The 23,616-nt window shown below is 32.3% G+C and overlaps 1 protein-coding gene across 1 annotated transcript in view; it reads right to left on the bottom strand.

Annotated features, from left to right (window-relative positions):
- LOC139519416 (peroxisomal multifunctional enzyme type 2-like) overlaps positions 1 to 23,616 on the bottom strand; it is a 28,347-nt gene that overhangs the window by 2,218 nt on the left and 2,513 nt on the right. The window contains exons 2-22 of the mRNA XM_071311497.1: positions 21,417 to 21,470; positions 21,099 to 21,206; positions 20,662 to 20,721; positions 19,777 to 19,845; positions 19,121 to 19,205; positions 18,893 to 18,957; positions 18,227 to 18,349; positions 16,787 to 16,903; positions 15,279 to 15,344; positions 14,393 to 14,455; positions 11,707 to 11,798; positions 11,259 to 11,337; positions 9,960 to 10,117; positions 9,129 to 9,252; positions 7,996 to 8,168; positions 5,376 to 5,445; positions 4,461 to 4,567; positions 2,636 to 2,722; positions 1,980 to 2,060; positions 668 to 809; positions 14 to 144 (exon numbers count right to left, since the gene is read on the bottom strand). Of these exons, the coding sequence (XP_071167598.1) occupies positions 14 to 144; positions 668 to 809; positions 1,980 to 2,060; positions 2,636 to 2,722; positions 4,461 to 4,567; positions 5,376 to 5,445; positions 7,996 to 8,168; positions 9,129 to 9,252; positions 9,960 to 10,117; positions 11,259 to 11,337; positions 11,707 to 11,798; positions 14,393 to 14,455; positions 15,279 to 15,344; positions 16,787 to 16,903; positions 18,227 to 18,349; positions 18,893 to 18,957; positions 19,121 to 19,205; positions 19,777 to 19,845; positions 20,662 to 20,721; positions 21,099 to 21,206; positions 21,417 to 21,470 (2,054 nt within the window). The remainder of the gene's footprint in view (positions 1 to 13; positions 145 to 667; positions 810 to 1,979; positions 2,061 to 2,635; positions 2,723 to 4,460; positions 4,568 to 5,375; positions 5,446 to 7,995; positions 8,169 to 9,128; positions 9,253 to 9,959; positions 10,118 to 11,258; positions 11,338 to 11,706; positions 11,799 to 14,392; positions 14,456 to 15,278; positions 15,345 to 16,786; positions 16,904 to 18,226; positions 18,350 to 18,892; positions 18,958 to 19,120; positions 19,206 to 19,776; positions 19,846 to 20,661; positions 20,722 to 21,098; positions 21,207 to 21,416; positions 21,471 to 23,616) is intronic.

Below are 23,616 nucleotides of genomic sequence, written 5' to 3'. Positions count from 1 at the left end.
CACTTTTATTTACCTGTTGTCCATTAAGTTTACCACTGGCCATATCAACCATATTGTCATCTTCTATTATCATGGTACAATCAGCCTTTTTGTTCTTAGGTACATCTCTATAGATTTCTCCACTTCCTGACTTCATGTCTACAGCTGTAATAAGATAAAACAAACAGATGACATTATGTAAGAAAGATTTTTAGAAAATGTTACTGAAATAAATATATTTTTTTAGGAGATGCAAATACATGATGTTTATCCCTTTAAAATATGTATTAGAGAATTGATAAGAAGTAGTGGATTCGTAAACAATATTCAACCAGCAACTTAAACAATAGACTTACGCCAGAGAAATGTGTTACAGGGAAATACTATGATTTTTTATGGGAAGCCACACACAAATAATTTGAATAAAAGTTAAATACTAAAGTGTTGCACAATGCTTTTAGATGCTAAAGAATCTCTGCTGAAAAAGAAACATAGAATGAAGTCACTGGTTTCTGTTACAAAGTACAAACCAATAGATGGAAAAAAGAGAGCAAAGATCAATATATACATTGCTATTTTTCTTTTAAAAGAACTTATACCTCATAAACTAGGATTTTAAAACATGATGCACCTTACAATAACTTTAAAAGTAAAATTTTCTATCTGGGTTATAAACAGAATATCTTACTCCATTTTGCTGCTGATTTTCCATCTTTCAAAATGTCAAACAAGAAAACAGAATTAATTTTCTTTGCCATGCCTGGATTTGACTTAGCTCCAGCTTGAATCTGAGCAAACAGTGCATCACTCTTTAATGCTGGACCTGAAGGCTGTAAAGGAACAACGATTAAATTGATCACAAAGAATAGTATAACTTCATATCCAATAATTGAATATGTATAAAATTTATCTCACCATTGAGGTATGTATTTAGAAATGTTTTATACTTGACTTTCAGGACATTAAATGTTAAAATTTACAATTTCTAAATACATATTTCCATGGTGAGAACTGTATACACAAACTATATTTGCAATGCTTTTAATTATGATGTAGAATTCAATGTGTATGTTAAAGCAGTTTTTAAGGTTTTTAAGTTGATAAGGGGCTTTTAAACTTTTAATACTACAGAAAATGGGGAAGATTGGTGGATAATGTAAAGTTAACCTTCTGCAATATTTTTTATTTAAATCTTCAAAAGGTTCTGTTTTAGGTACGATGGGGAGTGACATTTGCACAGGTATGCAGACAGTCTCTTGATTATATTATTACAGTAAACGAGAACTCTCGAGAGCAGCAAGGTATAGATAAAATGCTAATGTAGAATTATGTCCACAAGGAGAAAATCAAAGGGGACAATCTCTCACTTTGTATGCAACTGTAATTATTTACAGTCATAGCCAATAATGAATGTCAATATATACTAACTATTAAAAAATCTACTTCTCATGATAATTGCACGTCTGTAAATTTTAATCTAGCAATCATGTGTCAAATAGACCATTGCACTTCCAAGGTACTTCACATATATAGGGGTAGATTCAGTAAATAAATATACGCCATCAGCGACCGCCCATTTTGTGGATAGCTTTCTATATAAAACTGAAGTCCTATGCTCTTCTGATTGGTAGATAACATTTGTCATAAATATTTGGTATAGATGGTTTAAAACTAGAGTTGAAAAAACTTAAGAAATGAATGCTGAAAGTACTAATTTTTCTACTACAGGGTTGAAAAGTAATGGTGGTCAGTAAAGGAATTAAGTGTGAATCTACCATGTTTGTAAACAAGGCCATGTGAATGCCCAAAAATGCCACATGACCCTAATGTTTTTATTGTTGCAAATGATAGGGCTACTTTTGTACTTTCATGAATGATATATGCAGGCCTCTAATTTCATAGACATAGATTAGCCTTAAAGTCAATGGGAGATTTTTTACTGAATTTACCCCTATAGAACTTTGCACACTAATTAAGAACCGAAGAATTGTTATTGATACCTGTGCTGATACTTGTTGTGTTGTTCCTCCATTCAGGTCTATATATGCACCAGATAATGACACATTCCCTGTTTCTACAACCTGTAAGCATATTGAAAAAGTCACTTAAGTCTTTTTTAATGTTTTAAACTGTCCTAGGAGGAAAATCAGAAAATCAATCTCTATTTTTTAAGTAAGATGGATCAATCCCCCTTGAACCTTGTAAGATTTTAGATGGTTTTTGTACTTAGAAACTTTACATTGATCTTTTCAATAGAATCTTAAATGATGTTCGAAATACGGATATACAAATACACTGATTTAGAACCCATAACTACACACACTAAGCTAATATACTAACGTTGCATACGATGTTGGTACTACTTACCGTTACACGATGTTCTTCAAAAAAGGGCTATTTCGAATCTGCATATTTTTTATATCATTTTTAATGTACTTGAATGCAATTCTTTAAGTGACATGTATTCTTGATATAATTTGTTTAATGTTTGACTGAAAATATAGGTCACTGATTGAGTTAACAAGAACCTCAGTCAAAGAGCAAGCAATTAAATTTATGTTGTCATTCAGCTCAGTATTGAACTTAATCACTGTCTATTTTATCCATGATATTTATCTGAATCAAGATACTGTGACAAATTCAACATATTGTTTACCTTGCACTGGAAGAAAACCCTGCTGCCTTCCTTCCACATGTCTGTTTGTAATGTCTGTCCTGGTAATACTGGCTTAGCAAATCTCACCTAAAATGATATAGTTATAATAAATGATTGAAAATAGATTGAAAATATCACCATATTCTTAATTAATTAAATAAATTAAGTTAGTAATAGTTAACAATTTATCAAACACCAAAAAAATGGGGGCAAAATGCAAACAGTGTCAATTTGTTCTTGCGTCTGTTTGTCCCACAAACATCTTCTTCACACAATTCTATTGAGAACATTGACTTCGAATTTGGAACAGCAGTTTGATAGCAATGAGATGTCACATGTAAGCACTATCAGACACCCACATCCTATTTGAAAATTCTTTAAATTTGATAATATGTTGAATGGCCTTAATCACACATTTTTTCCAGTACTAAGAACAGAATGACTTCACATCTGTTAGAAGTTATCAGTGATGAGTTGTAACATTTGAGAACTTTCAGCATTGGTCATTTACCTTTCTGTTTACTAGTGGGGATATTGGAAAAAGATATTGAGTTATTCAAGGTTTAAAACAATTTCCATCAAAATCTGTCAAGAATTGCAAAGGTGATTGCACATATAATTGTTCACATTAATTATATTTCTTCATTTACAATTTTGATCATGATGTTGTATATATAAACCCCTCATATACTGTAACCCAACTATATGCTATAGCATTTTTTTTTTTTAATTACTTGAAAAATAACAGGAATATTAATCATGGCAAATATTTTCATATTTACCTACATCAGGTAAATTTGAGAATCACGACATTAAATAAACACGTAATATGCTAGAAAAGGCTAATCTAAAAATGGAAGTATTGGCCAAAATAAGTTGGTTAACAGTATACTTCTTGTAATAGTCTTAGATGCATGATTTTTTTATTAGTTGTTAGTGGCTTTGAACTAGCTGTCAGATAACTGCGAGTACTCTCAGATCTGTACCTAGTGTCTTTTTGTTGTCGGGATGTACAAGCACTCGGCCACATCCACTTGTATTTTTGTCCATCTGATGAGTTCAGCCTTTTTCAACTGATTTTTATAGTTTGTTCTTATGTTGTACTGTTATACCATTGTCCCAGGTTAGGGGGATAGTTGGGATCCCGTTAACATGTTTAACCCCGCCACATTATTTATGTATGTGCCTGTTCCAAGTCAGGAGCCTGTAATTCAGTGGTTGTCGTTTGTTTATGTGTTACATATTTGTTTTTCGTTCATTTTTTTATATAAATAAGGCCGTTAGTTTTACTCGTTTGAATTGTTTTACATTGTCATATCGGGGCCTTTTATAGCTGACTATGCGATATGGGCTTTGCTCATTGTTGAAGCCCGTACGATGACCTATAGTTGTTAAAATGTCTGTGTCATTTTGGTCTCTTGTGGACAGTTGTATCATTGGCAATCATACCACATCTTCTTTTTTATATGCTTTGTAAAGGTGAAATAGCCTACAAATGGCAGGCATACTGATTCAAATCTGGATTTTCTTTGTCCACAGCTATGATGTGCATAAGGGTGATAAAAATGAAAAGCAAATGGTTTAAATTCAGAAATTATTGTGTGCATTTATCATTGCGACTTTGTCATTTTAGACTTAAAAGCAATTTTGATTTTTAAAATTTTGAGAAAAATCCTGTTTAATTCATATAAGATATTTCAAAATGTGAGTTTAAATTATTGAGTTTACAACTCTGTTGTATTTTTCACAATAATAAAAACCTCAAAATAATTTCTGAATTTACAGTACAATGTATATTGTTTCCTATTATTTTACATTGACCTACTTTAATAGCTTTGATCTTGGAAACATCGTTATCACAGTATGTTTTCATGACATGTCTTGTAGCATAACCATAACTACATAATCCATGTAATATTGGCTTGTCAAAACCTGAAGATAAAAAAAAGAAACATTTTGTTTTTATATATAAGTTACAGGTAAGAGTAAATGTTTCTCTTTTATTATGCAAAAAAAATAACTAGAGGCTCTAATTTTCTTGTGTTGCTCACCTAGGTCTAAATGCATCTTAAATATTGGACAATTAGATTAGTCTCCAAAACATCTAACTTAAGAATAGAACTCATGACAATAATCTCTTTCCTGTTGATCTTGAAATGCTGATAATAAGCATTGTGTATAAGTTTCATAATATTTGGTCAAGGGAAACTAAATTTAGAGAACAGAAACCAACTTTGGGACGTTAAGACAGACAGGGTAAAACTTAATTCCCCCTCCGCTACGCCAGGGTCATAAAAAATCATCTGATAAGAACAATCACTAAACTATAAAAGGTATCTTGATCATGACTTTCTGATCATATTTAATGATTTAAGTTTTTGTTGTATTGTTGACGCTGCTGTCAGAAACAACACCCTTATTTCCTCTTTTTTAACGTTGTCCCAAGGCGAGACAAAAATGATGCTTGAGTGACATATTTTTCCTTGCTAGGATCTTAGCAATCGCCTAACATTGTCAATTATTTACATCCTTTAAATGCTTTGGAAGTTAAGATTGGTTGCATGTATATCGAAACATGCATTATACTGGATCCATTTGTCAGAAGACTTGAGAAGGAGCTTATATTCCGCTGTCAGAGAAACAAGGTTCAATTTCTTTACCATTGTGTTGCCTTAGTGGAATTTATGAATGTGAGGGAAAATTCTTATTCTATTTAAATGAATTATATTCTTATCCTTACCTCCCATAGCAGCAAAGCTAGGATCTATATGTAAAGGATTTCTGTCTCCACTTAATCTGTATAATGCTGCCTATAATATGGAGAAAAATATTAGTATAATGCTGCTTGTAAAAATGTCAAAATATCAAGATTTTGTAACTTGATGATTACGATATAAAAGACACTAAATTCTATACTATACATATAATTGATTTGTATTATTCTTGTTTTAAAGAATTCTACCATATTTATTTTCTGTATTTCCATGCACCACTGAATCAGGTGAGCAATAAAGTAATAGAGATGTCTGTCCATCTCAATGTTATTGGCATTCATCTATTATCAGAATTGGTGCCTCGGTGGCCAAGTGGTCTAAAGTAGTTACTGCTGTTCTCACTAGTCAGTCAACACAGAGGTTGTTAGTTCGAACCCTGTTCATGCGGGTACACTCGACTCCAATCTTAATTGGCTAGGATTGTCAGTTTTTCTATCAAAGGTCATTGGTTTTCTCCAATAAAACTGGCCACAACGAAAAGAGCCCACAAGCATTGCGTAGGTAAATGTGGCATTAAAAACACATAAAATCAGATAATCTTCATATATCTTTGAAAATAAATGAGGTAAATATAATGATGACAACTGCACAATTGGTTTTCTCCAATAAAACTGGCCACAACGAAAAGAGCCCACAAGCATTGCGTAGGTAAATGTGGCATTAAAAACACATAAAATCAGATAATCTTCATATATCTTTGAAAATAAATGAGGTAAATATAATGATGACAACTGCACAATTGTTGAATGACTGAAACTACCTGATCAATACTGGTGTTCTCACTCATGCTAACATCTGGGGCTCTAGAAGGTGGAGTAGCAGTATTTCTAACTTTGAATCTACCTGATTAATGGTGGTTTTCTCACTCATGCTAGCATCTGGGGCTCTAGAATGTGGATTAGCAGTATTTCTAGCTTTGAACCTACCTGATCAATACTGGTTTTCTCACTCATGCTAGCATCTGGAGCTCTAAAATGTGGATTAGCAGTATTTTTAGCTGTGAACCTTCTTGATCAATGCTGGTTTTCTCACTCATGCTAGCGTCTGGGGCTCTAGCAGGTAGATAAGCAGTATTTCTACCTTTAAACCTACCTGATCAATACTGGTTTTCTCACTCATGCTAGCATCTGGGGCTCTAGAATGTAGATTAGCAATATTTCTACCTTTGAACCTACCTAATCAATACTGGTTTTCTCACTCATGCTAGCAGCTGGGGGTCTAGAAGTTGGATTAGCAGTATTTCTAGCTTTGAACCTACCTGATCAATGCTGGTTTTTTCACTCATGCTAGCATCTGGAGCTCTAGTATGTGGATTAGCAGTATTTCTAGCTTTGAACCTACCTGATCAATGCTGGTTTTCTCACTCATGCTAGCATCTGGGGCTCTAGAATGTGGATTAGCAGTATTTCTACCTTTGAACCTACCTAGTCAATGCTGGTTTTCTCACTCATGCTAGCATCTGGAGCTCTAGTAGGTGGATTAGCAGTATTTCTACCTTTGAACCTACCTGATCAATACTGGTTTTCTCACTCATGCTAGCATCTGGGGCTCTAGAATGTGGATTAGCAGTATTTTTAGCTATGAACTTACCTGATCAATGCTGGTTTTCTCACTCATGCTAGCATCTGGGGCTCTAGAAGTTGGATTAGCAGTATTTCTAGCTTTGAACCTACCTGGTCAATGCTGGTTTTCTCACTCATACTAGCATCTGGGGCTCTAGAAGGGGGATTAGCAGTATTTCTAGCTTTGAACCTACCTAGTCAATGCTGGTTTTCTCACTCATGCTAGCATCTGGGGGTCTAGATGGTTGATAAGCAGTATTTCTACCTTTGAACCTACCTGGTCAATGCTGGTTTTCTCACTCATGCTAGCATCCTGGGGTCTAGAATGTGGATAAGCAGTATTTTTAGCTTTGAACTTACCTGATCAATGTTGGTTTTCTCACTCATGCTAGCATCTGGGGCTCTAGTAGGTGGATTAGCAGTATTTCTAGCTTTGAACCTACCTGATCAATGTTGGTTTTCTCACTCATGCTAGCATCTGGAGGTGTAGAATGTGGATAAGCAGTATTTTTAGCTTTGAACTTACCTGATCAATGTTGGTTTTCTCACTCATGCTAGCATCTGGGGCTCTAGTAGGTGGATTAGCAGTATTTCTAGCTTTGAACCTACCTGGTCAATGCTGGTTTTCTCACTCATACTAGCATCTGGGGCTCTAGAAGGTGGATTAGCAGCATTTCTAGCTTTGAACCTACCTAGTCAATGCTGGTTTTCTCACTCATGCTAGCATCTGGGGCTCTAGAAAGTGGATTAGCAGTATTTCTACCTTTAAACCTACCTGGTCAATACTGGTTTCCTCACTCATGCTAGCGTCTGGGGCTCTAGTAGGTGGATAAGCAGTATTTCTACCTTTAAACCTACCTGATCAATACTAGTTTTCTCACTCATGCTAGCATCTGGGGCTCTAGAATGTAGATTAGCAATATTTCTACCTTTGAACCTACCTAATCAATACTGGTTTTCTCACTCATGCTAGCAGCTGGGGGTCTAGAAGTTGGATTAGCAGTATTTCTAGCTTTGAACCTACCTGATCAATGCTGGTTTTTTCACTCATGCTAGCATCTGGGGCTCTAGAAGGTGGATTAGCAGTATTTCTAGCTTTGTCTGAACTTCTCTTTCCCCCAAACTTTCCAGCACCCACAATGAATGTTGAAAATTGATTGTAAGCTATTTTTTCTTTCTTCTCATTAAATATTTCAACTGAAAAAATAAACAAACATTTAGAAAGAGTTATTCTAAACAAATAAAATCATTTTATTGACAATTCTAAATGTTCAAGCGTGATCATAGATGATTAAGATGTGTTCGATTTTTCTTAACTTCCCCAACTTTTCAACTTTTATCCTTACAACTATATAAAGCAGGGATGCAATTTACATCATATAATTTTGCTTGAAAGGCAGCAAACAAGAATATGAAGTATGCAATCTGCATGCAAAATAGTGTAAACATAAAAGAGTTCACAACATCTTATCAATAAATCTATTTGATGTGTATTGATTGATACAATGAATAAGTTGCAATCAGATTCAAACAATCTTCCATGAACTACACAAGCTCTCAGATTGGTAATTTATGTTTAATAGTTGATTTTTTCCTGTTTTGTTTTAATCTGACAAGTCATGTTTTCAAAAGATTTATAAAGTTTTTCTTATGTTGTCCTGTTACACTACTGTTCAAGATAAGGGGGAGGATTGAATGCTAACAAACAATTTTAACCCCACCACATTGTTTATGTGCATTTCTTAAGTCATATGCCTGTAATTCAGTGGTTTTGGTTGGTTGCTGTCTGTCATATATGTTACATCATAAATCAGGCTGTTAGTTTTCTTCTTACAATTGTTTAACATTTTAAAAAGTCAAGGAATTTTATAGCTAAATAACTAGATTCGTAGATCATTTTCAATAAACTATAAATATTTTTTTACTGCTTATAGTAACTTAAAGCTACTTAATCTGATTACAAGGACTGTATTTTTCTGTCCACCAATATGTAAAAGGAAGACGATTAATTCTTGTATTTTCACTGGTCTAAATAAATTTTATATTTTCACTAGTCCAAATGGGAACTTTTCTAGAAATCAAAGCACTCATGACAAACTAAAAGAATGATTTCTAACTTAATGCTTTGCAAAAAATATACATTATAACATTACATACCATCCATTAATATGACAGCACCAGACCCTTTATCTAGAACGTCTACAATGGTTCCTCTAGACGTCAAAGTACCACTGGTAGGGAAAGGTTTGTACAGTTCTGTGTATTGCTCCCCATGTAAAATCTACAATACCACACGGACCAATATATTATTTCTTGTAAACGAAATTCAGCCTTATGGTAAAGATTTACAAAGATATATAATATCACCAATTCTGATAAGTTTTATTGATAAAAGACAATACCATCTTTTTGAAAGAAATTTAAAAAAAAAAAAAAAAAAAAGCACACAAAAATGGCACATTTTTTTCCTCCCAATAACTAATAATTGATTAAGGATTTTAAATGTAGATTACAATTAGGTATTACAAGCATATTTCATTCAATAGCATTCCGATGTCACACATTCAAAGTGTTTAATCAGTGATTTTTCAAAACAGCGATTAGTCATGTTAATTGCAAATAAGTAGATCATTTTGAGAGCGTCAAGGTAAATGGTTACTGTCAAGAGCTTTTAGTCCATCTAACGTATGGATGTGAAGTGGTAGGCCATAAAAAAAAGAATATGATTGTTTGCCCTACCCTTCCTACCTAGAATAGCTGTCTACTCAAAATCTTTTATTGTCCTGATCTGAAAAATAGGCATGAAGACAAAAAACATCTTCCCTTCCCTGATAAAAAAAGAAAATGGCTACCTACCTACCCACTGTCTGTATCTTTTGTAGGGTGTGGGCAAACCAAAATATTTTTAAGTGTGGCCTTAATCAGTTTGAAAAACAACATGTTTATGGTGGCCATCAGGAGATCAACTCCTACACACTAACTACAAACCTTAGTGGGATCAACATTTAACCCAGGAACTCCTCCAATTAAACCATCACCCATGGCTGAAAAAGCAGGTACAACAGCAAATGATGGAATGACACAGAAGTCATCTGATAGCTCAAACAGGAACTTCAAATAGTCCTCTTGCTGTGTGGAAACACCAACTGTAAATAAACGTTAATGTCAATAACAAATACAGAGATAAAACTAAATTATAAAACAGCTATATATAATGTTTATACTCAGGTAATAAAGTTGTTGACTTAAAATGCTATTTTTTATGATGTCAAACTGTGGCATATAGGGAAAAGATGTAGGTACGAAAATTATTTGTACTAATTTTTATGAAAAAGTTGCAGATGAAATTTTTAAACATTAGATACACATAAAGTAAAAAATGCTGTTTTTTCCTGAAATCCTCACACTTTGATAAACATTAAATATTTCCAAAGAATTGTTATAAAAGTTTACAGCATACTTGTGTCTCTGGGGGCCACTTCCTATATACAAGGTGATAGGGCATGCCGCTGGAATAGGTCAATTTTTCCAGCTTGAAAATATGGGAATAGGTGGGGAAAACTGTCAGAAATATATGATAAGGTCGATAAAGTTTCAATTACTTGTATATGGAAAGCCCTGTCATATTTTTCACAGCCAAGTCTTGCCGTAAGTAAAATTACACACAGAATCTTAGCCTTAAATATTCCATTTTTCCAACACACACAACAAACCCAAACAATATGGGAAAAGGTTAAAATTTTACCTGCGCAATAAATGAAAAGGTATACATTTTTAAGATATAAATTATATGGAAAATTTCTGAATTGCCTGTATTTGGACATATATTCAGACTGTATTCTGGAGTCTGTAGTTCAGTGGTTGTAGTCTGTTGTTGTAGTTCATATGTTTTTCTCTTTTGTATAAGTTTTTATATAGATTTTTTCCTTTTTAAATGGTTTTACACTAGAAATTTTAGGGCCCTTTATAAAAAAGTCATACTTTGACCTATAATTGTTAACTTTTTACACATTATGACTTGGAGGGAGACTTGTCTCATTGGCACCCATGCCACATCTTCTTATTTCTATATAGGTTAAATTGGACATTTTAAGAATTATGAAATATGTGTATCATTTTTGGGGCCCTTTATAGCTTGCTGATTCATGTTGACCAAGGCTCTGCGTTGAAGACCATACTTTGACTTATAATGGTTTACTTTTACAAATAGGGATTTGGATGGAGAGTTGTCTGATTGGCACTCATACCACATCTTATTATATCTATTTTTGGTAACAGTTTACTTACTGCCTAAAGCATACAGTATAACTTCTTTTTTTGTGAAGGTAAATGTTGTAGGTTTCATTTTCTGGTTTATAGCTTGATCCTAGAAAAAATATTGTATAGACTTTACTATAGGGGTAATACACATTGAAAATGAAATCATGACAAATCCAAACAAGTTTTTAAACAAATAAATACTTTTCAATCAAGTTCTAAAATTACATGTGTTTAAATAAAATCTGTAATAAAACTATTTCAAATTGAAATAACACTAGCTGTCAAATTCATGTTCACCAATTTGACTGAAATTCTCATATTAGATTTAAAACAATGTAAGACATTTATCCAAATTAAAAAAAGTCTAAAATAAACAATTTACAGGGCATGGGTTTGATAACATGTAGCTTCCTTAAATGGGTTATAAAAAGTAGGTTGTAAATGAAAGGTCAGATATTATCTGAATATGACCTACAGGATCTATTCCTCTAGAAGAAGTTGATCTTTGTTTTTTACTGCCTCCCTTTTCAATATTTTGTATAACACTAAGCATATGTGCTGTAGATTCTGTACAAAATAAAAAAAATAGTTTGAAATTCTACTCATACATGTAATAACATCATGAAATATTTCATAAAAGTGGAATATTGTAAAAAAAAGTGTAATATTTTTACACGTAAACCAAAAGATATCTAATAAAAAACTATCTAATACTACATAATTTCTTATGGTATTCACTTGGCTTTACACAAGACTGTGTGTCTTCCTGTTCAGGACATTATATTGCTGTATGAAATTTACTGTTTAAAGCTATTGATAGCATGATTTCAAAACATAAGGGTTATTTTTGTTAAGCTGATGTGAGTAACGTCACGTTACTCAAAAATGCACTGAGTACCCAATTTTCACCTATTTAGCAAAAATTACAGCATAAATCTTACAAGATTTCCTAGAGACTAAACAATTTGTATTTTTATGATTTGATACTATGCACTTCTTTCAAAATGGGTAAAACTATTTAGATATGTCCACAAAAAGTTCACAGTATTTATCAACAAATAGTGTTTACTGAAAAAGCAAAATGTACGGAAATGTCGCCATGTGATGTCATTAAAACGTCATCTTTTTAAAATTAGCAAATTAGCAAATACAATATGTTACAAGTATGTCCATTTCTTAAAAAATGAAGAGTAAGCATGGACTAATATCAAATTATTCAAAATATTTGAAGAAAATAAGCAAAATCTCTGTTATTAGACTTTTGACGATACAAAAAGAAGTATGGGTGCAATTTAAGTACTCCTCATTACAGAATCATTGGTGGTTTGGAGGTCAGTTCAGACCAATTTTTCTATGATTCCACATGGATTCAAAATTAAATTGGTGAAACCATATAGTAAATAATGATACATCTACAAAATAAACATATAATGAAAACTTTTGTCTGAAGCATGAATAAACATAGGTTAAAAAACTGTCAAAATAGGGTACCCACACGTTATCTCATCTGCTAGCATTCTTTAATACAAAAGTGTATTTTTGCAGTTTTTATTCTCAATTTAACCCTTGAGTGCCTTTTTTTTCCGACATTTTCACAATATCTTCTTTATATATATACGTTTTGTTATTTTACTTCTCGAGATTAAAAAGGGAGAGAATTTATAAGAGCGCTCTTAGTTTTATCCTGCCATATTTTACTTGAAGCTGTTCAAAGTCAGGAAGTTGTTGACAATAATCATAATATCTAAGTTTTGTTGATTTTTTTATTTAGGTATTAGAATTGATGACAGAACTTTGAAGCCTCTGTTAAATCTATTTACATTTTTATTTTAAATTTTAGATGATTTAGTGCTAAACATATTCAATATATTGCATAGACACCTGTCTATGGTTAGCAGTAGTGGATCCATGCGGTTTCGGAGGTTGGAACCCCAATTTTTTGAAAATCAATGCAGTTGAATGTGGACATATGATTGGAAATTGGTACCCCCTTATATCCTTATAAAAATGACTGGATCCACCACTGGCTGATGTGACTGTATGTTAACCCTTAGAATTTAGATGCCTTTTGGGTTTGCTGTGATTGCTTTTAAATTTTAATCTCGTAGACTTATACCCAAAAGCCCCACATTTCCTTTACTCACATCAAATATGGTTAAAATGTCTTAATTAAGATAGGTCTAATTTGAATTTAAGGCCCAACAGTTTAAACTTCACAAAAGAAATTTTTCATATTTTAACAAACAAAAAAACAATGTTTTTATAATAAATAATTTTAAACAGTTGAAATGCTTTTCACACCGAACACCTTAGCTGAAATCTAGAAATACCTGTTAATACTTAAATTTTATCTTTACCCTTTCGCCGATGAGTCCCGGTTTACCGGGATTCACGCTTCAGACAGCTGACGATGAGTCCCGTTTTACCGGGATCGGAATACCTCTTTTATATTTCCCGCTCAAAACAGTGCAAACATGAGTTATCTTTCTTTGATGAATACCCGGATGAAAGTGTAAACTTGGCGCTTCCGTTTGTTGAAAACCGTGTCAAAATCAGACGAAATTTACGGAATTTACGAGAATTTGAAATGAGGGAACATTTTTTTTGAAAGAATATGGAAGAATTGAAGCCAAACTAGTATACTTTTTTTACATAAAATGTCGTTTTATGTACAAAACACTTGGAATGGACATCGTTCAGTGCAAGGAATTTGTACAGCCTCATAAAATTTTTCAAAATTATGCCGTTTTGGGTTAAAAAATTACAATTTTGGGTCTTAGAGCAGAATTTTGAGAATTTCACCTAGATAATGCTGAAAATTTGAAAATTTGAATATTTTATGAAGAATAAATTATCAAAACATGAACAAAACTGTGAACATGATGTTAGTGAATGAAATAAATACACAAATAACTACAAACAAGTTTTTATTGACATTTATTATGAAGATCTCCCACTTGAGTAATAGTAGCCAGGGAAGCCATCGTCTCAGAGTAGCTTCTGTCTGGGCAGCAATCGGTGAAAGGGTTAAGAATGGTAACATCTTTCATGTCAATTTCAAATTATTTTTTGTCTTCTTATATGTGTATTGTATATAATAAAAAAAGACATATTGAACTGAGGTCAGTGTATTTTCTTGATTTCAAGCCAATCAATCTTACCCGTTGATGTAGTCGGATGTGTTGCATCTGTAAAGTCTGTAATTTTATCCCAGTTTTCTCTTACTAAAAAAAAAGAATATTTTTTATAAATCAATCCTTTAACACAATGTCGTCCATCAGTTTGAATCCATATAAATGTACTTTGTGTCCAACTAAACAAGGCCAAGTATAATTATTCATTTTATGCTAGAATGCTTTTTACAATTTGGAACCGCAACACCATAAAGAAAAATCTTTGAAACATGCTGTTCACAATCAGAGCAAGATATTCTGCAGTCATTGACTGTATATATATCATATGTTCTTACAGTCTACACAAATAGCATGGTTACTTTAAAAATGGAATTAAGAATATAAATTCAAACATCATTGGAAATTTTATTTCTGAAGTAATAATTCATCCTGAACTAAATTTTCCTACTCAGCAGTCTGCACTGTTAACCGCTAGTCCGATGTCGCTGACTACTAGTAAAATTTATTCAGAATTTCAGACGTTAAAATGTTGTTCAGACTTAAAATATTGGTCTTCACACTAGTAGTCAGAAAAGATTTTGGTGCAGACTGTATAACTAGTAATTATCTTTGCATATTATTCCTATTAAAATGTGCAGAGAAACCAGTATGGATATAGTTTTATTGCATTATCTCCCTTATAACACAAAAGTTACAAGTTATTGTATGAACATGATTCATAGTACAAAAAATGTATTAACATCTGTATAATTGAACAATTATTAAAAATTTTATATTTCCACACTAAGCATTTCTACTCAAGATTTCAGCTAAGGATTCAATCTTATAAAAGAAATTTATTCAACATTTCAATATAATCTGAAACAAAACAGTCTAAACACCAGAAAAGCTCCCAGATATATATCATTCATACCATCTTCAGGTGTCATTGGTTTGTCCTTTGTCCTACAGGTGGCGCCAATAGTCCTTTCCCATCGTACTGAAATAAAGTAACAATTTAACATTTTAATTTTCATTTAATTCAACATACATAAGAACATATTGAAACGAAATGGGGGTCCCTTGGAATGGAACTTGTTTTCCCTTAAATCGTGTGATGGTGTTGTTAAAACCTTACCGTTAATTGACTGTTTTTATTATATATTTCTTGCATAACTATGTTTGTTAACTTTTTATTATTCTTGTCCATGTTTTCACAATCAGAACACCTGTGAATTGTTTACTTCATATGACGTACAACACAATGAGGTCATAACCTATTTTTGTTATGACGTCGGCTTTGGTAATTTCGGTAAATGGTAAGCCGAAATGGTAAATGGTAAGCCGAAATGGTAAATGGTAAAGCATTTCGGTAAATTGGTTTACCTAAGTATAAATACGGTGGAGAAAACAGATAAGACTTTATTACGACTTTACCCTGGGCAAGTAACACACGCTAATTCCAAGCCATTTAAATATATACATGTACCGAAACCATTTACCAGACTAAGTAGTAACCAGACTACTTCCGTATAATGTGAGCTTGTTAATTCCTTAACAAGTTGCATTTAGAGAATAACTTCTCGAGAGAAACGTTATCTTTTGACATTGAATTTGATTTACCATTTGCCGATTACCAAACTATTACAGTTCGTAAACGTTCGAGGTATTTATATTTCCGCTGTCCATTTTCTTTACGATATTTTAATAAAGTAAGGTATTTATTTGTAAGACTAAAATACTGTTAAGTTATATACTATTTGTATGAATTGTAGATATTTAACGCATCTTAAAGTTAATACAAGTTAATTTTTATTTAACGAGTCTGTTATTCTTACAAAAACCTAAACAGAACCAAACTAAGATCTACCAGAATACCACTAAGTACCACAAAACCTATACAGAACCAACATTAGATCTACCGGAATACCGCAAAGTACCACGACACCGAAGTACCACGTACGCTACCAAAGAAGGGTCGCCAGTTATAACTTCAATTCATATATACTTATCCATGTTATAAAACACATTCTTATAGCAAAACACTAAGGATTACACATTTATAGTTTAACATCAAAGCCTGACCGCTTGGTTTTTCGTTAACATCCGCACTATCATATTTTATGTTCAGTGGAACAAGAATTTGGCTAAAAACTAAATTTTGGCATTAAAGTTAGAAAGATCATATCATGGGGAACATGTGTACTAAGTTAGAAGTTGATTGGACATCAACTTCATCAAAAACTACCTTGACCAAAAAGTATAACCTGAAGCAGCACAGACGGACAGACGACAGAAGAACAAAAGGACCCACAAACCAGAAAATATAAAGCCCTTCTACTTTCGTAGGTGGGGCATAAAAATATATTGCACTTTTACAATCATATATAGCTAGTGCATAAAAATACTCATTAACCAACTAAATGATTGTTTCCTACTTACATTTTCCTATCCAGCCACCTCCCACTTCAAACAATGACCCAGATTCTTCACAGGAGTCATGAGTTAGGTACAGAACTAATGGGGCTACATATTCAGGTTTCAATGTTTGCACTACATCTATACAAAAGAAAGAACAATACACAATCTTAAACAATAAAAGTACTGTAAATTCAGAAATTATTGTGAGGTTTTAATAAATGCAAATAATGTGACTTAGTGAGTATCGAAATAATAAAAACTTGCATATTTAATGTGTATATCTGTATGCAGATTTTGCTGAAATCACAATAATTTACCTGTAACCTGATTTTGTCCATTTTTAAAAAATTGCAATAATAATACAGGCATTAAGGCGGCTCGCGGGTCTAAATGATTTTTTTTATTTAATATAGGATTTCTCTTTATTTTTCTATAAATGAACTTTATCTTATACTTAATAGAAAAATGAAATAAAAAAATGGGGTCACCGTTCATTTACGCTCACAATCTGCATTCGAAAGAAGCATACATTTTTGTTAATGTCCTTTTTTTCTGTTGAACTAATAGGAGAAATAGCGGTAATATCGAAATAAAAAAAGAACTAAATTACAGAAATCACTAAAATTTTATAATTATTTAGTTTATGTACAGCTTATTCGAAAACAACAATAAAAAATATAGGTCACCGATGAATTAAAAAAGATATCTCAATTTTAATGCCAAAAAATGGCATTTTTGCACCAAAGGGAGATAATTTGGAGCTTTTTAAGTGATATCTACATTTTAAAAGTCCGCTGGTGCCAACACGAATTGATTTTTTGGAATGATTTTTGTAGCACATGATAAAGTAACAACTACTTAAGGTAATAAATAAAATTTGTAATGAAAATTTAATTTTTAATTTTTTTCTGAAAATCTTATACCCGCGAGCCTCCTTAACAAAAAAAATTAAGGATTGATTCTTTTAATTGTGAATTTGAAAATTACTATTTTACACTTAATATTTAATTTCCCTAAAAACACACCTTTAAATTAAAAATAAAGGAAAGAAAAAACACATGCACCCTCATTTTGACTTTTAAGCTATAATACATAAATATGTTTTATTCCTGTCTCTGATAATTTGACTTGACAAGTTCTATCATACTGTGGATACAATTATTCTTGTGGGTACAAATTTTCGTGGATGAAGAAAATTTATGTGTTCGTGGATATTTAAGTTCATGGTTTTGCCAAAGACTGCACACAAGACTTTAGAAAATTTGCTATTCCTTGAACACATAATTTCTTGGTTAACCTGTAACCACAAAATCCACAAAAAATTAGTATCCAATGAATAATAATGATCCCACAGTATAATAAAGTGTGATAGTAGAACACGGTGTTACTACTTATAGTAGGTAGAAATAAGTGAATGGCCAGTTTATAATCTGCTATATAAGTTTTATATTCTGTACTCACCAGGTGGCATGACAGTCTCTGTCATCCTTGAACCTGCCATTGGTGCCACTGTGTTAACTTTAATATTATCCTTCTTCCCTTCAATAGCCAATGTATTTGCCATACCATGGACACCCAATTTTGCTGGAATGGTAAATTAGGAATTTTGTAATAATTTATGTTCATTGTACGACATATTCAAATTCCTCAACATAAACATTTAAAAATGAGAAAATGTGGTATAATTGCCAATGAGACAACTCTTCACCACAGACCTAAGGACATAGAATATTAGATTATTATTGATCATCTAAAAGGAGATTGAATTTCTCCCTTGAGCCAATATTGCAAAGTGAGAAAAGCAATGATAATGTTTTTATCGCTATTTTACCTATGACGACATTGTTTATTTCATTGACAATGGGAATGTGCACCCTTAGTTTCTAGCGATAATTTTTCAAATAACTGTACATTTCTAAGAAAAAAAATAATCAGTCAGTAAGATCAAAGGAAAATTTCATAAAATAGCGATAAGATTACTTTATTGTCACATATATGAAATATTATTTTCCTATAAAAAAACAAAAAGATAACAGATTTGGAAAACTATGTTTTTGTCTTGCTTAAATTGTACCGAAAACCTGTAATCATTAAATCTGTTTTTATTGTGAATATCATGTGTCATACCTGCACTATAATTAGCCTGTCCAAAGTTACCATAGATACCAGCTGCTGATGTCACCATTATAATTCTGAAATGAAATAACAATCTCATAAATTTTATTTTAAAGTTATAGAAATAATAACATCACTCCAAATTGTAATGCTCATATTTTCAGATCATTTTACTTTAAGAAAACTTTATCCTTATTTCATTGCTATAATAAATGTGTGTTTATAAAACCGATTACTGACCTGCCATATTTGTTCTTTTTCATGTGTGGCCATGCTGCTCTTGTGACCTGGAATGATCCTCTCAAATGAACTCTGTGAATCAAGTCTGAAGTATACAATTACAAGTACATTTATCAAATGTGCTTTTACTTCCCAGTTTCACTTGCTCTATAGTTCTTGCAAGTAGATATCAAAAAGTAAAATCACAAAAAATACTGAAATAAGAAAAAAATTAAAATGGAAAGTCTCTCACCAGATGGCAAATTCAAAAGATCAAACACATGAAACGAATAAATGGACAACATCTGTCATATTCTTGTTGATACAGGCATTCTCTTAAGTAGATAATGGTGGATTTAACCTGGTTTTATAGCTAGCTAAACCTCTCATTTGCATGACAATTGCATCAAATTCCATTATATTGACAACAATGTGCAAGTTGCAGAAACAGAGACTGTATACTGTAAATTCAGAAATTATTGTGTGTATTTATAGTTGCGATTTTGACTTTTAATCAAAACAAGTGGAATATCTTTTACTCATAATATTCTTAATAACAAAGTGTCAATTTCCACAAATAAAATGCCAAATAAATTGATCGATTTACTGGTACATGATTACTTTGTTAAATTATTTTCTGATGAACTGTTTCTTTATTTTAGTGATAAAAGTCTTACCCCAGTCTTGGTCACTTATCCTGGCAAAGGACCTATCTCTTAATATTCCAGCATTGTTTACCACAATATCTGAAAAAAAATATATAGATATTTATTTGAAATTTGCAAACAAGATATTCAAACTTAGTTTTACTATGTGTATTGACAGTATTGTAGTGTGTTTGTTTTTTTCTACATTGGCTAGAGGTATAAGGGAGGGTTGATATCTCTTGAAACATATTTAACCCCATCACATTTTTTGGCCTGTCCCAAGTTAGGAGCCTCTGGCCTTTGTCATGTTTGTTAGACTTATATGAATTTTTTAATTATAGTTCATTAATATGTTTGGAAGTATAGTATGACATCCATTATTTCACTGAAACATTTTTGTGAAGAAGAATTTTTTATGCCAGAAGAAGCCTGCCTCTGGATATTGGATTTCCTTACTGTGTTGAAGACCCATAGGTGGCCTTCCGCTGTTCTTTGGTCGGATGGTAGTCTCTTTGACAAATTCCCAATTTCAATTCTCAATTTTATATAAAATAAAACATAAAATCAGTAACTTTCGTGACAGAAAAAATGTGCCATTGTTAAAAGGGAAATTTGTCGGGAATGTCCAGCAAAAAAGATGGTTAACTTATATTGTTTTCCTAATCAGATGGCTTATATACTAAATGACCATTCATTATATCATTCTCATCATATCCCCCAAAATACACTAATTTTAGAAGCTAATGAAACAATGACAGCAATTCAGTCAATTGTTTTAAACTGTCCTAGAACTGACATTAAGTGTACAATGTTATGATTTTTTTCTTTGTCAAACACTTTTACATTTTACATTCAAGCCTTTTAAACATGTTGGTCTTAGAAATCTGTAGTTGTTTAATGAATTTGTATACTCACCTATCCTTCCAAAATTTTCCAATGCTGTCTGTACCAATTTCTCTCCTTCTTCAACAGAATCTAAAAATCAGAAATTAATTTCATACAAACAGAAATTATGCATACATTTATTGTAAATAAAAAACTGAATTTTAAATACAACCTTAGACACGAATGACATATGTAAAATCTTTGTAGATAATAGACATAATATACTAGCATGCACACATTTAGATTTGATGGTTATGGTATACAACAGTAGACAAAATGTATCGAGTTTAAAGATAGTCCAATATCCCTACTGGGCATCAATTTTACCACCCTTTACCTGATCAGTCTTTTGTAGACGAAACGCGCATCTAACATATATATAAAATTTAGTCCTGGTATCTATAATGAGTTTATTTATCTACCATCGCTGGGTACTTCTTAACCCAAGTTAACATCGGTTTACCTACCATAGTTAGGTACTGCTTTACCACCCTTGGCTCGAATTTCTTCAACAACTTTATCTGCTGCCATTGTGCCACGACCTCCACCTTTCATGTCACCTCCAAGGTCATTAACTGAAAACAATAACATAAATAATATCAGTTCATAATTGTTTCTTAATACATAATAAATATTATCAAAATTGTATATAATTTTTCATCATACAAACTTTTCTATAGAGTGAGCTTCTACAGCTTCAAATTTAAAATTGCATTTGTAACTTATAGGTGAATGAATGTCTGAAAATAAAGCTGCCATTTTTCAGTACTCTTAGTAATACTTACCAACAACTGAGGCACCTCTGGCAGCAAATGCCAATGCATAATCTCGACCAATACCTAAAAGTGAATTAACAGTTTGTCAATATCAATCAAAATTACATATACATACTTTTTGCTAAACTAACAACATGTACGGTCTAACTATTGCGGTCAGCTTTCGGTCTACACGATTTAATAAACAAGACTAGTGCATCATGTGATGTGTTTAATATGTATTACACTGACAGGAGCTCAACAAGAAATTAGCACATTGTTGTCACTATTGAGTTCTTAAGGAAGTAAAAGATACTTGCTCAGTTTGTCAAGAATGCCATTACACACTCATGGGGCATTTGTCTGTGCGGCCATCATCAGTTTTCAATAATTGAAGCAAATTTGATTACATAACCGTGGTTATGGATCCAATAGTTGTTTGTTTCTGCTGAATGAATATTAACATGAATGGTCAAGAGTTCTTTCAAAACTAGAGGCTCTCAAGAGCCTGTGTCGCTCACCTGTTAATGTGTTTACTGATGTCGGCCATCTTCGTTGGTAGGCGGGGTCATTAGACACTTTTTTTTTAAATAGATACCCTAGTACAATGTATTATGATTGTAGCGAAGTTTGGTTAAATTTGGACAAGTCGTTTTAGAAAAGATTTTTATACAAGTTACAAAAATGACGAAAAAGTTGTTCAATATTGACTATAAAGGGCAATAACTCCTTAAGGGGTCCTCTAACAATTTTGATCATGCTGACTTATTTGTAGATCTTACTTTGCTGAACATTATTGCTGTTTACAGTTTATCTCTATCTATAATAGTATTCAAGATAATAACCAAAAACTGCAAAATATCCTTAAAATCACAAATTGTAGGGCAGCAACCCAACAACCGGTTGTCCGATTCAACTCAAAATTTGTGAGGGGATATATCTTATTCTGATGGACATTTAAATGTTGAAAGATTTGCCCTAAATGTCTTAGTTTCAAAGATATAAAGCAAAAACTGCATTTTACCACTATGTTCTAATTTTAGCCATGTTGGCCATTTTGTTTAGTAGGCTGGGTCATCGGACACATTTTTTAAACTATAAACCACAATGATAATTGTGTCCAAGTTTGGTTAAATTTGGCAAAGTAGTTTTGGAGAAGAAGATTTTTAGAAAAGTTGCAAAAAATGAGGAAAAGTTGTTAAAAATTTACTATAAAGGGCAATAACTCCTTAAGGGGTCAACCGACAATTTTGGTCATGTTGACTTATTTGTAGGTCTTACCTTGCTGACCATTATTGCTGTTTACAGTTTATCTCTATCTATAATAATATTCAAGATAATAACCAAAAACAGCAAAATTTTCCTAAAATTATCAATTCAGGGGCAGCAACCCGACAATGGGTTGTCCGATTCATCTGAAAATTTCAGGGCAGATAGATCTTGACCTGATAAACAATCTTACCCAACGTTAAAGGACAAGGTATGATAAGGGCTGTTTCTGGCCCCCCTTTTTTCAGAAATTTTAAATTTTGAAGTTGAAACCCATCACGCCTGTGTAATGAACTGCAGTATCTGATCGTCCATGTAGAACCTTATTTTTAAATGTTATGTACTCAAATATGTTCAAACTGAGACCTTGAAAAGCCCTAAACGACAAAAAGTGTAAAAAATCTACAATTTCGTCATGTTCGGAGACAAAATTTGACATCAGCGCCAACGTAGACCATCTTGAAATTTTAAACCATCAACTGTACTCTTATGTATCTTTCACCTAATAAAATATCATGGTGGTCTACGTTGGCGCTCATGTCTTAAAATTTGAAAAATAATCCGATTGTTTACATATTTTGACAAGTCATTATAATACGTCAAAGTGAACGGCACGGGTAAGAAATTATTCCGGGATCCATAATTGATCAGAATATTACGTACGGATTGTTTTATGTCGTATCCAGTCATCAAGACATGTCACTCTCTTAAAGAAATATGTTGTACGTGAAATTAGACCCATAATGATCAAAATAGTCTAACACTATGGTCAATTTCATTTTCTTGAAAAAAATAATGATGACTCAGACATCATACATATGAAAGAAAAATCATTTACAGTAGCTAAATCTTTACATATTGCTATATTTATGCCTCATATGGCCGAAATTACAAATTTTTGAACCGTTGCTAGGCAAAATTTGTGTTGCTAGGTTGTTGCTAAGCATTTTTTAAACTGAAA

The sequence above is a fragment of the Mytilus edulis genome, chromosome 4 (assembly GCF_963676685.1).
Source record: "Mytilus edulis chromosome 4, xbMytEdul2.2, whole genome shotgun sequence".
Lineage (NCBI taxonomy): Eukaryota > Metazoa > Mollusca > Bivalvia > Mytilida > Mytilidae > Mytilus > Mytilus edulis.
Note: the sequence above shows the minus strand (reverse complement) of the source record. Positions and strands in the feature narration are given on the sequence as shown.